Source organism: Zingiber officinale, chromosome 6A (genome assembly GCF_018446385.1).
Source record: "Zingiber officinale cultivar Zhangliang chromosome 6A, Zo_v1.1, whole genome shotgun sequence".
NCBI classification, from domain to species: domain Eukaryota; kingdom Viridiplantae; phylum Streptophyta; class Magnoliopsida; order Zingiberales; family Zingiberaceae; genus Zingiber; species Zingiber officinale.
This window is the reverse complement of record NC_055997.1, coordinates 51,624,408-51,639,763: the sequence shown is the minus strand read 5'-3', so window position 1 is coordinate 51,639,763 and position 15,356 is coordinate 51,624,408. Positions and strand designations below refer to the sequence as shown.

Sequence of the window (15,356 nt, the reverse complement as noted above, 5' to 3'; positions counted from 1 at the left end):
CTAGCCAGAATATGTTTCTTTTGTTAAGTTTCTTTGCAGAATTTCTATTAAGCAAGTGCAGATTTTGTTAAGCTAGTATGCAGATTTCTGTTAAGCATTAGTGCAGATTTTTGATAAGTATTGTATGTGCAGATTTCTTTTGTATTCTATGCATGATTATGTGTTACATACTTAGTTTCATTCATAGATGCATACGAAAGATACCCTAACAGTATTTTGGGGTTTAAGAAAAGTATAAGAAAGATAAAGAAAAGAAAGAAAAGGCCAAGGCCTTAAGTAGATCCTAAAGTCAAGACTTTAGGGATTTTGACACACAAGGTGCTAAAGAAAATGTCGAGACATTATATAGAAGTATTAAAAGATAACAAGTATTTTACTTTTATCAGTGGCACTGTGTTGGACTCTCAATTGTCCTTGGGTTGGGCTCCCATAGTCGTCCCTAGGTTTAGATAACCTAGTAGTAACGGCACGGTCGACGGTCGACGGTCGACGACCCGAGGGTCGCCAAATGGGCCGTCAAATGGGTCGAGTCGTTACAAAAGTAAAAGCAAGTACAGTTGTCGGGCCCAAGAGAAGTTGATTACTATTTTAAAGTGTTATAAGTATAAGTTTTTGAACAAGTAAAATGAGTTTTACATAAACATAAAGTATTAAAGATTAAGTTTAGAACAAATGAAATAAGTTTCATATAGTTCTAAAAATCAGTAAGTTTAGTTCTTTATTCTACCATGTTTATCTAGTAGATGAGTAGTTTTTCATGTTTACCTATTAGATGAGCAGCATGATTAGCTATTAGAATTACATGAGTAGATTCCTTAGCTTTTCTTTGCTATTAGTTTGACATGAGCAGTTATGTTTATGCTGTATTTCTTTTTAGAGCATATAGTTTCTAGTTCTTTTCGTATACATGCACATTCGTGATTTCGTGAGTTAGATAGCGCTTACTAAGTAAATTTTACTTATAGATTATATTTCCTCTTACCGCAGATACAGGAAAGGAAAAGATATAGAAAGGAAGGCGACAAGGAGGTGGTCGAAGGATGTGTGATGCCAGGACTATGGAAGCCTTGGGACTAGGAAAGAAGTTTTATTTTAGTTTCCATTGTCTTTTGCTATGTTAGGAGTATTTGAGATAGGATTTGTTATTTTGATGCGATGAGGACATAGTAGAAGAATTGTAATCTTGTGTAATGATTTCTGGTGTTGTTCTCTTTAGTTTTGGATTTATTAAACTGCGTGAGAGTCTGTTACATGTTCCAGCCGCCTGTGGCTGTGTATATTATGTATGTATGTCAATTTAAGGTCACCGGTACAGGGGAGATTCTGCCGAAATTTTTTGGTAGGGTTTCCTTGTGATTTTAATCATACCGGTTAAGTAGAGTTAGTAGTTAAGTAACGGTCACTCTTAGGTAATAGTAGTAGTAAGAAGGGTGGTCGTTACAAGCCAAACAACTAGCTGCATAATGTCTTCTTGTAGGGATATGAGCAGCACTCCTACGTTGCACCCCTACCGAGTGGAGGACCCATCTATATAAACTTTCCATGTCTCATTAGAGTAAGGCTAATGGACCTTTGTCAGGAAATCAGCCAAGACCTTGGCTTTATGGCTACTCGAGACTAATAGTGTATATCATACTCGCTTAGTTCGGTCACCCATTTGATGGGCCAGCCAACTATCTATGGGTTAGTAAGAATTCTCCCCAAGGAATTGGTCATATGCACCGTGTCTAGATGTGCTAGAAAATAAGGTCTTAAGCGGCGAGACATGAGAACTAACCCATAAGCCAACTTTTCGAGTACCGTGTAGTGAGACTCGACTACTTTTAATAGGTGGCTAAAGAAATACACTAGTCGTTACACATTATCCTGTTCTTTCAGTAGAACTTCCCCCACGACTGCAGAGGTTGTTGATAAGTATATCCAGAGTAGTTCTCTCTTAGTAGGCCTGCATAGAGAGGCAGGGCTTCTAAATGTTGTTTCAGCTCCTCAAAGGCATTATCGCATACTTCATCCCACTGGAATTTTACTGCTTGTTGGAGTATTTTGAAAATTGGGAGAGCTCGGCCTGTTGATCTGGATATGAATATTGAGACCATAGTGATATGTCCTACTAGCTTTTAAGCTTCCCTGAGATTTCTCGGAGCTTGCATATCGTGGAGGGCTTGCACTTTCTCTAGATTTTCTTCTATACCTCGCTCCGTTACCAGATATCCTAGAAAATTTCATCCCCTAGCTCTGATTAAACATTTTAGTGGGTTTAGTTTTAGACCATATTGTTTAGCATTCCACAAGTTTCCTCAACATCTGTAATAAGGTTTATTGCCAGGGTGGACTTGATGAGAATGTCGTCTACATAGACTTTGACGTTCTGCCCTATCTGCTCTCAGAAGATCTTGTCCATCATCCATTGGTAGGTGAATCCTGCATTTACAACCCAAATGGCATAACTATGTAGCAGAAAGCAACATCCACGATGATGAAACTAATCTCTTGATCCTCCAAAGTGAGGGGGATCTGATGATATCCCTGATAGGCGTCGAGCATGCAGATCCACTTGCACCCTGAAGTTGAATCCACCATCTGGATTGAGTCACACGTGAGAGGAGGGTGGTGAATCACGTGGTCTTGAAAATTTGTTCTTTTCTATTTTGAAGTCAAAGTGCGTGGCGGAAAACTAAGTTAGAAATCGAAGTAGAAAAACGAGCAAAAGAACAAGAACATAAGAGATTTTACTTGGTTCAGAATTTTCGATGATTCCTACTCTAAGACCCAGGTACCGTGAACCTATCAATGGATAATCCACTAAAATACCTCTTTTGGAACCGTCGGAAGAGGGGATCGAGTACAAAGAAAGTTGGAGAAGTGTAACACGCTACACTTCCTGTTTGTATAAATTAAGTACAATAAAAGAACTTTAGTTACCAAACAATGTTTGAAGTTGGTCAACTTGAGCTCAGTGTTTGGTAGGCTTCTCAGTGATAGTCGGGCATAGCAGAGTTGTAGCAGGGCGACAGCAGGAGACGGGAGCAGTCGGAAAGCTATTTGGATGCATAGAAGCACATATCAAAGGTGTCTCTGAAGCTTTCTCAACCCCTCCTTTTATAGCCCTTTGGAGGGGTCTCCAGAGCTTATTAGATCCCCAAAATTCAGATCAGACGAGCATAATTCAGCCTTATCCTTTACTATTCAAATCTGCCTGATCTGAGGTGCCTCCATCATGCTGGTTCAACTCACCATTTTTCAGAGGCCATATCTTTTGACTCTGAGCTCGGAATCAAGCTCTGTTAGTTACCATGCGTGCAAAATTCAAAGATCTACGTTTATCTCTATAACATAGAGTTAGAATATATGCATGAATAGTTCATATATATTTTTAAGTTAGATCCTATCTTACCAAGACCAGTATCTAGTTAGGGTCTCAATTTAGGTTTTCGAAATGGACCTAAATTAGATTGACGCCTATTGTCCCTTCGAACGGGGATACGTCCTCACTTAATTACTCTCCTCTAGTGACTTACATCTACTTGCTAGGTGTAGAGTTACCTTTCAGAATCGCATATCTGAACTTCGGGAATCAAATATCCCGAACTACCCGAATTACACATCCGGTCTTCTCCAGTCAGGAATCACACATCCTGACCTATCGAAATCGCACATCCGAACTTCGTCCATCGGGAATCGGACATCCCGACTGCCAATCAAGAATCAAACATCCTGATTGAACTTTCTTTCAATTGGGAATCAAACATCCCAACTGCCAATCAGGAATCGAACATCCCGAAATCTGCACACTGAGTAAATGCATTAGATCATGACAACACCTAACTTAACTCATTTATCATTCATCAAAACTTGAATTAGATTGTTAGTGTAAATTACACCAATAATCTCCCCCTTCTTGATGCAATGACAACCTGGGTTAGAGTTAGGAAAAATAATATAGAAGGAAATAGCAATAAAAACTAGCAAGTTTTGTTTTATTTCCTTAAGCATTTTTGGGTTAGTGTTTTCAAGTTTTCACTTGGTTTTAGTTTTTATTACTTAACTCTTACCATCCCCCTTTGGCATTCATAAAAAAATGCATGTAAGTATATTTCCTTCAAAAATAAGCATAAAAAAAAATTATAAACTTTTTTCAAAGGACTTAAACAAACACTTTTCAAAGCATTTTTCAAAATGAATATTTGAGAAGTATACGTGTGTTTTTAAGGCAAGTTTTGAGAGTAAAATTTTCAAAGAAGATTTTTAAAATAAGTTAAGAAAAACTCTCCCTGAACCTGATATATAGTTAGAAAAATATTCATCTTAAATGTTTAACTGTTAGTTACTAACTAACTACCAGAAGGTAATAGTGTTCACTTGGTTAGTCAAGTTAAGTAAGTGGATCCAGGTAGTGTTTGACTAAAATAGATTACTTAACCTGATCACTATAATTTTGGTATTTTAAACCCAGACTTGTGTTGATGCACTAATATAAACATTTGAAGTCCAGACAATCTGCCTATACATCTCACACCGTTCTAAGTTTGTGAGTACACAACCAAGGTATACCTATTGTGTTTGTGAGATGCTCAAGTCCTAGAACTATAGGAACATGGTTTTTATGGGTTTGATCTAGACTAGGCTAAAATTAATTTTGAAATACTAAGAAAATGAGAATTTTTAGAAAAATATAAGTAAACATTTTTCAAAAATAATAGTCCTAGTCTATTGTGCATATTCCCAATTTTCTTCGTAGATTACTGAAATTGGATTCTAGTAGTGGTTTAGTGAAGATATCAACCAGATTTGACTTAGACTCAACATATTGAGTTTAATGTCTCCTTTGGTGACGTGATCTCTAATAAAGTGATGTTTAATTTCAATGTGTTTGGTTCTTGAATGATGCACTGAATTTTTAGTTAAGTTAATTAAGCTAATGTTATCAATATGGATTTTTATATTTTTATATTATAGGTTAAAGTCTTTTAATGTGTGCATCATCCATAAAAGTTGTACTACACACTCACCTATTGCTTTGTGCTCAATTGGAGTAGTAGATAAAGAAACACATTGTTGTTTTCTACTAAACCAGCTGACAAGTGATGGTCCCAGTAATTGATATCCACCACTTGTACTTTTTTGATCTAGTTTATAGTCGGCATAATCTGAGTCAGAGTAACCTATTAGTTCAAATAGGTGTCCTAGGGTACCAAATTCCTACACTTAGTGTGCCTTTCAGATATATAAAATTTCTTTTTAATTAGTTAAGTGAAATTCCTTAGCACACGTTTGATATCTAACACACATACTAACTGCAGCATTTTAAAATTTATGAATGTGATCCTATAGGTCTTTACTACCTTCATATTCTCCAATGACCAAAGATTTATACCTTTTGGACAATTTCTTATCTAGCCCTTGAGAGAGAAAGGCACACCAGGTTGTTCGGGCTTCTCCTGAATAGCTGGCACCTTCCCTCTCTTGGGATCTCTTGGGGGCGAGCTCCCGGTCGAGGAGGCCTGAGACCACTCTATCTTGTTACCTTCTTCTCTCGAAGATCAATAGAAGGTCCAGGGGAAGTTGTCAAGCTACTTTCTCTTAGACCTCCTGTCTAAGGTGGTCGGTCCATCCTGTTGGTGCAGTTAGCACTAACGGTCCAACTCAGGTTTTGATGAATGATAAAGTAAGTTAAGTTAGGTTCATTGTAATCTAATAATCTGACTGAATGTGCATGTGAAATACATCTAGATTAACGGGTCGACCGGATAGTTGGCACGAAGTCTAGCTAGGTCGACGTGCCGACCGGATAGCTAGCACGAAGTCCAACTAGGTCGATGGGCCGACCGGATAGCTAGCACGAAGTCCAGACTGGTCGATGGGATGACCGAATGTCTGGCAAACGGTAAGTGAAGGTAAGTCATTGGAGAAGAGTGACTGTGAGGACGCGCCCCAATTGAGGGACAGTAGGTGTCGGTTCAGTTTAGGTCCATTTGGGATCCCTAGACTGAGACCCTAACTAGTTCCTGGTCCTGGGAGGACAGGAACTAATTACTCTATTTATTATATTTGTGTTAACACTTGTCTTGCAGGGTATTTGTACTAACACATTTATTGCAGGGCAAGAAAGCAAGCAAGGAAGCAAAGATGTCTTCGGGTGAACAGTACCCAAGGGCGTCCTCCATGGCTTTGGAAGGCGCCTCGGTATTGTTCATGGAAGGCGCCTCAGTATTGTTCATGGAAGGCACCTTCTATGGCTATGGAAGGCGCCCTCCGTGGATAAAATTTGGTCGATTCGCAGATAAGGCGCAGCGAAATCGGGATAAATTTTATCCCATTGGAGGCGTCTTCCATGCTTATGGGAGGCGCCCTCTAAGCCTTTTATAAGGCAGTCTTGAGGAGGCATTGGAAGAACAACGATATATGAGCTACTGCACATCCATTTGAGCTTCCGACTGCTCCAGGCCTCTGCTACGACTCTACTGCAAAGCTACTGTGCTTGAGGACTATTCCGAGGACTTTCGATCACAGCTGGTAGACCGACACCGACACACGAACACTTCCACTTAGATCCTTAAGTGTTGGTAACCTTTTTCTTGTAATTAATTACTGCAAAAGAACAACTGCAGTGTTTTACACTTATTCAATCTTCTTGTACTCAACTATCTCTTCTGGGGGTACCGGAAGAGATTTTTATTGGATTGCCCATCGATAGGTCCGCGGGACTTGGGCCTTGGAGTAGGAGTCGTCGAAGGTTCTGAACCAAGTTCTTGCTTTCTTACTTTCCGCTGCATACTCGAGTTTTAAAAACCGAAAAAGAAGAGTTTTTAAAAACACGTTATTCACCCCCGTCTCACGTGCGTCACGATCCAACGCATCCTTGGAGGTCGCTGGTGTATGGCGCGGGTAAGAGTCCACCGTCTATTTTTTGGAGGCTGCTTATATTTTGGCCTCCTTGAATAGCTCTCACGTGCATCACGATCCAACACATCCTTGGAGGTCGTTGGTGTATGGCGCAGGTGAGAGCCCACCGTCTATTTTTTAGAGGATGCTCGTATTTTGGCCTCCTTGAATAGCTCGTACTCGTCAAGTGTTATGGCTATGTTGATTCTACCAGTATCCTCCATCTTCATGTCCCGGAACAGGCTGAGAAGATTTCCATAGACGACGCTAAATTTGATCTCATCCGGAAGTTGAGTCAGACGGAGACTGGTGACAATGCCCTGAATGTTGATTGAGGGAAGACTATAAAGTACCACAGGCTCATGCGCTAACCGCCTCGACGAGAAGGGAGGGGGAGGGTAGCCGACGAAGATCTACTCAGATCCCTGCAATAGGCAGATAAGAAACGTATCTAAACTTCATCTAACCTAACAATTGAGATCTTTGCAACCATATAGTACCAAAATAGAAATAAAGTCAGATTTAAGCACTTGTGAACTAAACATGAACTTAAGAACAGATCAGATCTCCACTCATGGTCTAATGAACATTCAGATGAATTGAAGATAAGAAAACAGATCCAAACCTTCATCTAACCCTAACTAATTCAGATCTATGAAACTAAACAACCAAGAAAACAAGAACTGAGCTGGAAATTGAAAAAAAAAAATAAGATTACAAAAATGGAATCTGGGAGAAGTGATAAACCAAGGTGAGCTGGAGAATCCCGAGCACTCTCAGATCAGTGAAGAACCGATCAATTCAGACAATCGGTTCTTATCCAACAACACAACCAGAAATAAGAAATTGATGTATAACTCATGAATCAGTAGCAACAACCGAGGTGAGAACCAATGGAAATAGAAGCAAACACTCATATTCAATTGCATGCAATCGGAGCTTTGACGCAAGAAGATCGCCGGCTAGAAGGAGAGAATATCTGCTCAAACCACTGAATTGCTCCACTTCTCAGCTTCTTCTTCTTCACTTAGGAATCACGATCAGATTTGGACCGGATGGGTGAAGTGGCATCTCTAGCTCGAAGACGAGTGATGATCAGAGGAAGGGAAGTGCCCTTGACCTCAATTTCTCATCGGCGGTGAAAGGTGAATCGGGATCACTGGAGTAGGATTGCGCCTCCTCTGTTTTGACACGAGAACTGTAGCTAATTGACGAAGCAAACAACACTGTAGCTTCTCCCTTTTAAATTAGATATGAGATCTGAATCAACGGTTAAGATTTCTCTGGATCGATCCAATGGTGGAAGTTGCCCAAAATCTGATCAAAAGGTACTGATCTTCATCAAGGGTCCTGATCTATTCTCTCTTAGCTTGGATGGACCAGAACTTCAATAGATGGTTCAGATCTCTCATGATCTTGATGAACGACTCAAATTGGTTCTAGATTGACTCTTCTCTATTACCCTTATATTTGAGCCCAAATCTAGTCTAATCTGATCGAATCCTTACCCTTTGATACCTACAAAGATCATATTCGAATATTAGCATCAAATATCACAATAATGAGATAATTTATAATTAAGTCCAAGAATAAATACAATTCATAAAATGTGATGTAAATATGAGTTTAACTTATGAAAAGATCATAAAAGCATGTATTTATGAATCAAAATATTGTGGTAAAATCATAGTTAACACGCAAACCCTCCGACCCTCAAGTTAGTTACCACGAAAATAATGTATGAAAGACAATGAACAATAGTAGATGCGTGCATATGTGTGTGTACTTAGCCACCGGAGTGGACCTCACTTTTTATACTGCTTTGCATAACCTCCGAAATTATGTCGTATCAGAGAATGTCAGGTGTCAGAGTATGTTCGGTGATGGAGAGTGTATGGCGGACTCCCCCTGAGTAGAGGAAGGTTCCGCTTCAGGCATATGGTAGAGCATTAGAATATTCCCCGGCCAATAGTCATTATTCTTTGACAGACGATTACGATTATCTGACAACGTTGTCGCTTAGCGTTAGCCGGCCGACCTTGATCCGACCAAGAGTAGATTAAGATTAATGTCCAAGAAAAATGGAAAGGGATTGAGCCTTGTTGACCTGACCGACACGGAGCCGGTCCAGAGTTGGCTAGGAGCTGTGCTTAGGAGAGACGAGGGGATTGGGCATTGATGACATAACCGGCATATGGCCGGCTAGGAGTATCCCTTTTTGAACTCAGTCAAGAACTAAAAGTACTCGATTACCATCTCCCCTCGATCGTTGACGTTCATGTTCCCTTGACCGTTAACTTTCAAGCAACACTAGGGTCCTCCATTATGAACTGTATCATGCACATTTTTTTATTTTTTGAATTCTCAACTAAATTAATTACTCACGTATAATAAAATTATGAACTAAAATTTTTAATAGCAAAACGATTAAGCAGTGGAACGAACGGCCACGGTGAAGAGACGGCGAGGAGCGGACGCGCGCGTTCGTCGCCACCCTGACCATCGACATCAACTCTCCTCCCTACGCCGCTCAATCTTCTTAAAATCCAACTTCGCCACCATCCCATTCTAAATTCCACACCACCCGTAAGTTGGGATATCGCGCGCCATGGTGGACGACGGCGACAGGAGCAGCTAGCAACGCGCCCACTACGCCACCATGCAGCACCCAGATCCCCTCAGGCACCACCATTCCGCCGCCTCCTCCGTAGACAACGTCGACGACTTCCTCCGCCATTCCAGCTCCTCCACCATCGATGGCTCTGGATTCTATTCCGACTATCCCATGGCCATGTCCGGTCAAAGCTCTCCCTTCATCATGTCCCCCTGGCACCAGTCCTCTGCCTCCCCCTTCCCCTGCGATCCAGCCTCCTCATCCTCCTCTGCCACCTGCCTCATAGCATCGCTCGTCCGCGAGGAAGGGCACATCTGTTCCCTGGCCGCCGTCGGGGACGTCCTCTACACCGGATCCGACAGCAAGAACATCCGTGTGTGGAAGAAGCAGAAGGACTTCGCCGGCTTCAAGTCCAGAAGTGGCCTCGTCAAGGCCATCGTCGTTGCTGCCGATCGCATCTTCACTGGCCACCAGGACGGCAAGATCCGTTTGTGGCGAGTCTCCCCCAAGAACCCCACCGTCCACAAGCGCATAGGCAACCTCCCCCGCCTCAAGGACGTCCTCCGCGGCTCGCTCAAGCCCTCCAACTACGTCGAGGTCCGCCGCCACCGCAGCGCGCTCTGGATCCGTCACTCCGACGCCATCTCCTGCCTCAGCCTCAATGAGGACCACGGCTTGCTCTATTCCGGCTCCTGGGACAAGACCTTCAAGGTCTGGCGCATTGCCGATTCCCGCTGCCTCGAGTCCGTCATCGCACACGGCGACGCTGTCAACTCTGTCGTGGTCGCCGCCTTCGGTGGGCTCGTCTTCACCGGCTCCGCTGACGGCACCGTCAAAGTGTGGCGACGCGAGCTGCTGACCAAGGCAACCAAGCACACGCCGGTGCAGACTCTGCTGAAGCAGGAGTGCGCAGTTACCTCTCTCGCCGTCAGTCCTGCTGCGCCAATCGTCTACTGTGGCTCCTCCGACGGACTCGTGAACTTCTGGGAAGGTGAGATGCAGCTGGCGCACAGAGGGGTGCTCCGCGGCCACAACATGGCCGTGCTCTGCCTCGTGGCGTCGGGGAGCCTACTTGTGAGCGGCTCCGCCGACAAGAACATCTGCGTGTGGCGGCGATACGGCGTGGTGCACAACTGCCTGTCAGTGCTGAGCGGGCACACGGGGCCGGTGAAGTGCCTCGCAATGGTGTCGGAGGGGGAGGCGGAAGAACCAGGTGGTGGAGATGGCGACGCCGGCGCTGAAGGCGACGTCGGCGCCGAAAGTTGGATAGTGTATAGCGGCAGTCTGGACAAGTCGGTGAAGGTGTGGCGGGTGTCGGAGGGTCCCAGTGAGCACGCCGACGGACATGGAGGCGGCGGCGCACTAAGCTGGTGAAAGAACCAGTACCGACCCTTGGCGAGTCTTCAGCAAACAAAAAGCTCTCGTCTTCCCAATCAATCTCTGCGCCTGAACACTGATTCCTCAGCGAGGATGTCAACATTGCGCGCGCGACGAGGAAGGCAATCAACTGTGATATTGTCCCTGAATTCAACCACCCCTTTGCTTCGTTTTCTCTTCTCCGGTTCTCCTTAAACTACCTTCAACTCTATCTCTTTACACCTGAGAAGAGCCCCTTGCTCCAACTCCCTAAGCAACACATATGCTTATGCTTCTGTAGGACTTTTCTCCAACATCTCTGTTAAGAATCTCTCATTCTTTTATATGATCTGATGTGATTTTTCAGATTTTGTTCTATGATTCTTTCTACCGTATATGAGAAATTTTCATGTACAATTAGATTGTAGAAATCAGTGACTGAAATAAATTTGTTTTGTCTGGAAGACTTACTGCAAGCCAAGCATGCCAAACTGAAGATTTGATTCTTTGGAAAGGGGAAGCAATATAGGATTAAACAGAATGATAGATGAAGGGAAAAAACAAACAAATCATATATTGAAGTTGCACTTCTCGATTACATTACATGAAGTTCTTGTTCTATGTGTTAAACTTGTAGGTTGGTGTTATCCCTCCTCTTGGACTAGGCAAAAAATCAATATCTTCAAATTAAGGAGCACTCTTTTTTAAAAATCATTAAAACATCCCATCCATACTTCGACATTTCCTAGTGCTGTGTTAATACCGAAGGAACCTAGTGATGATGTGATGACATGATAATATGTCATGTGGACTCTTTTGGAGGAAATAAAATTAGAATAATAAATGATAATCTTAAATACCCATAACTCTACGTCAATGTCAAATCTGTGTTTAAGAGCATACATGAAAAATAAATGATAGGATCTAACAACAGACTGAGACTGATCTAAAGTGGCTAGTGGTAAAATACAACTAACAATTAATTTTTTGAAAGCATTATCTTGGGGTCAAGTGATAGGACTCTGTTATTTTAGGATGGTAACTTCAAAGAAATTGGCAGACATAAAGTTCAAAGTAATATGACTATAAGGTTCAGGTAAAACCTCGGAAAAGTTTGGAAAACAATAAAATATGTCATTAGTTATCTGAGTATGAGTGAAAGTTCAGACTAAATCAACAATAAACAGAAAATCAAAGTAATATGACTATAAGGTTCAGGTAAAACCTCGAGAAAGTTTGGAAAACAATAAAATGTGTCATTAGTTACCTGAGTATGAGGGAAAGTTCAGACTAAATCAACAATAAATAGAAAATCAAAGTAATATGACTATAAGGTTCAGGTAAAACCTCGGGAAAGTTTGGAAAACAATAAAATGTGCCATTAGTTATCTGAGTATGAGGGAAAGTTTAGACTAAGTCAACAGTAAACAGAAAATCAAAGTAATATGACTATAAGGTTCAGGTAAAACCTCGGGAAAGTTTGGAAAACAATAAAAAGTGTCATTAGTTACCTGAGTATGAGGGAAAGTTCAGACTAAGTCAACAATAAACAGAAAATCAAAGTAATATGACTATAAGGTTCAGGTAAAACCTCGGGAAAATTTGGAAAACAATAAAATGTGCCTTTAGTTACTTGAGTATGAGGGAAAGTTCAGACTAAGTCAACAGTAAACAGAAAATCAAGACATGATGAAATTCAACAATTTACTAGAGAATATTATAAAATTCAGCACATAAATCAAAATTATTGAAATTCATGCATGTTAGTAGGTTTGACAAAGCATAGTGATTGAATGTTTCCATCACATTAGGATAATATTATAAGTACCCTAGGTTGATTTTGATGTGATTAATTGAGTTAAGTTAGGTCCTATATTGTGTTAATACCTTATGTGTAAATGTGCAGGAACATAGGAATATAAGAAGTCGAGCGAAAGACATGCAAGTGAGAAGGATGATATGGGAAATGAGTCGACGGACTTAATGCATCCGAATGAAGAAAAACTATGGAAAACTATATCGGTGGATAAGAAGGATGCACGTGGAGCGTTCGAGAGATGAGAAGTCGGGAAGAAACCTGCTCGAGGAGGACGGAGTTGGGTTCGGGTGAGCTTAACTCCGATCAATTAGAATATCACCCAAGCGTGCAGAAGCGCAAAAGAGGCCAACTCAAAGGTTAACTTGAAGACCCGAGGCACCTCGAATGGGCATCTATTGAAGCTACTAAGTAAAGGACTCGAGGTGCCTTAGGGCAACTAGAGGTGCCTCCAATCTACAGAGCACGAGGGTGCCTTAGGTGATTCGAGGCACCTCGGATGAACAATAGTCAAGAAACCTCCCTTCAGTTGAGGCGACGCCCATCAAGCAGAGCTGTTAGCTACCATTGTAGTTGAAATAACATTTTTATCCACACTAGAGGTGCCCAGGATCCCTTTGGAGGCACCTAGGAGCCACGTTAGCCAACGGTAACATTCTCTCAAAAGGCTCTAAAAAGTCTTCTAGAGTTAGGAATTAAAGAATAACGATTGTATTACTTTCTTATTCATTCCCGAACTTTTGAAAGGCTATAAGAGCCTACTCTACCTTCAATGAATGAGTCTTTTCTAGTGGAGCTTTTTCATTGCTTTAGATTAACAACCATCCTGGTTATAACAAAATAAATCTTTTTGTCCTCTTACTTATTTTATTTTATTTTTTTTTAATGTTAATTAAGTGTGTTTAATTAATATTATGTCTTTGTCAAGTTCAAAGCAAGAGAATTTTCTAACTTTCTTTTTAGGGTTATTCAACCCTCCCCCCCCGGTCTCTAGCCAACCTACCTGGACTTATAATTGATATCAGTGTCAAACCATCCTTAAAGGACTAACCGCCTGCTAAAGTAAGGAGATGATGGTCGGATTATACATCTAACCGCCAAAGTTTGAGGGGGAGTTCACACTATGGAAACACCAAATAGAGGTATTTTTCAAAACTGATTTTGACATTCTTTTAATAATAAAATATAGTTTTCTAATACCCAAAGATCAACATGGAGAAGCAAAGGAAGAGCATCTGTGGAAAAAGAAAGAGCAGAATGACTTCGTAGCAAGCAGAAGAGTTGAATTCTACCTACTGAGTGTACTTCCACCCCAAGAAGTCAATTGGATCGATGCATACAAATCGCTAAAGAACTTTGGGAGAAGTTCCTTCGAGGCTAAACTCGTAAGATGAGACTTGCTTTGAAACCAACTCAGCAACCTTCAAATGGAAAAGGGAGAAATAGAAGCCCAACTATAAGCAAAGATCAAGAAATTGATCGCCAGACTCACAAATCTTAGAGAAATAGGAAGAAATCATGATTCTTTAAGGTATGCATTAAATGCTTTTTTAAGAACACCCGAATAGATGTCAATAGTAGACCCCTATTATATTTCCAAGGATCTCGAGGTAAGTACTTTAGAAAATCTATTTTACACTTTCAAATTACATGAGTTGAGATGTGCAGGTTTAAGAAATAAAGAAGAAAAGTCAATTTAGAATTTTCCATTCAAAGCCAAGAAGATCGAGCCAGAGTCAGAATCATTGTCTAACAAAAATGAAGAAGTCTACATGGTAAGAAAGTTCAGTAAGTTTTTTTTTAAACTAATAATTTTGATAAGAAACAGGCAAGGAAGCTACTACGAAGCAAAAAGAAGGTTCATTGCTATAGTTGCCAAGAAGAATGATACATCAAGGATAACTGCCCAAAGTTGATAAAAAGAGAGAAAGAAAAAGACAAAGGGCCAAGACGAACAAAGCACAAGAATCTAAAAGTCATGTGGGATGAGTCGTCGTCAGAGTCTGAAATCAAGGCCTACGTCAGACTTGCACTTATGGCAAGTCATCAAGAAAAAGATGAGTAAAGCTCATCTAATATGAGCATCAAGAGCAATGATGAAGGGGGAGAGATGAACTATAAGTCTGATATGGTAAGTGAGGTATGTAACCTTCCATCCGATCAATTATATGAAGTTGTACAAATGCTAAGTAGATCGCTTTGTAAAATTAGAACTAAGTATATAAATGACAAGAAGAAATATGCATGTTCCTTAGAAGATTTGGATAAACTTAAAACTAAAAATATAAAGTTAAAAGGTAAGATAGAATTATTAGAAAATTCTGCATGCTCAAATCCTAACATTCTTTGTAGTTCAAATTTTAGAAATTATAATAAACTTAATTGGTATTTAAGAAACCATAAAGGTCAAATTATAAAAATGACTAGAAATAATATTCCTAGAAAATACTTGATAAATCTAGTAAGTAGAAATTATTTTGAATACCTAAATCTGTACTAGATTGTTAAATTAATTTCATGTGTATGCTAGAAATTTGAATTGTTTTGATTTATTAATATTTTTAGCAAAATTAAATTCATAGACCTTCTGTTCAAACTTTCTATCCAAATTTTTTTATCAAAAATGAAAATATTATCTGCTAACAGAAAAATTTTCAAAATTTTTGATAATTATATTATTTTTATGAA

The 15,356-nt window shown here is 40.5% G+C and overlaps 1 protein-coding gene across 1 annotated transcript; it reads left to right on the top strand.

The window, feature by feature from the left end:
- The first annotated feature begins 9,541 nt into the window (after nt 1–9,541).
- On the top strand, nt 9,542–10,870 carry LOC121994795 (protein JINGUBANG-like). Its single transcript, XM_042548713.1, has one exon. It carries the CDS (start codon nt 9,542–9,544, stop codon nt 10,868–10,870), a length of 1,329 nt encoding a protein of 442 aa, XP_042404647.1.
- The last annotated feature ends 4,486 nt before the right edge of the window (nt 10,871–15,356 follow it).

Coding starts and splice junctions, on each gene's coding strand:
- LOC121994795 (XM_042548713.1), top strand. CDS start 9,542: ATGCAGCACCCAGATCCCCTCAGGCACCACCATTCCGCCGCCTCCTCC.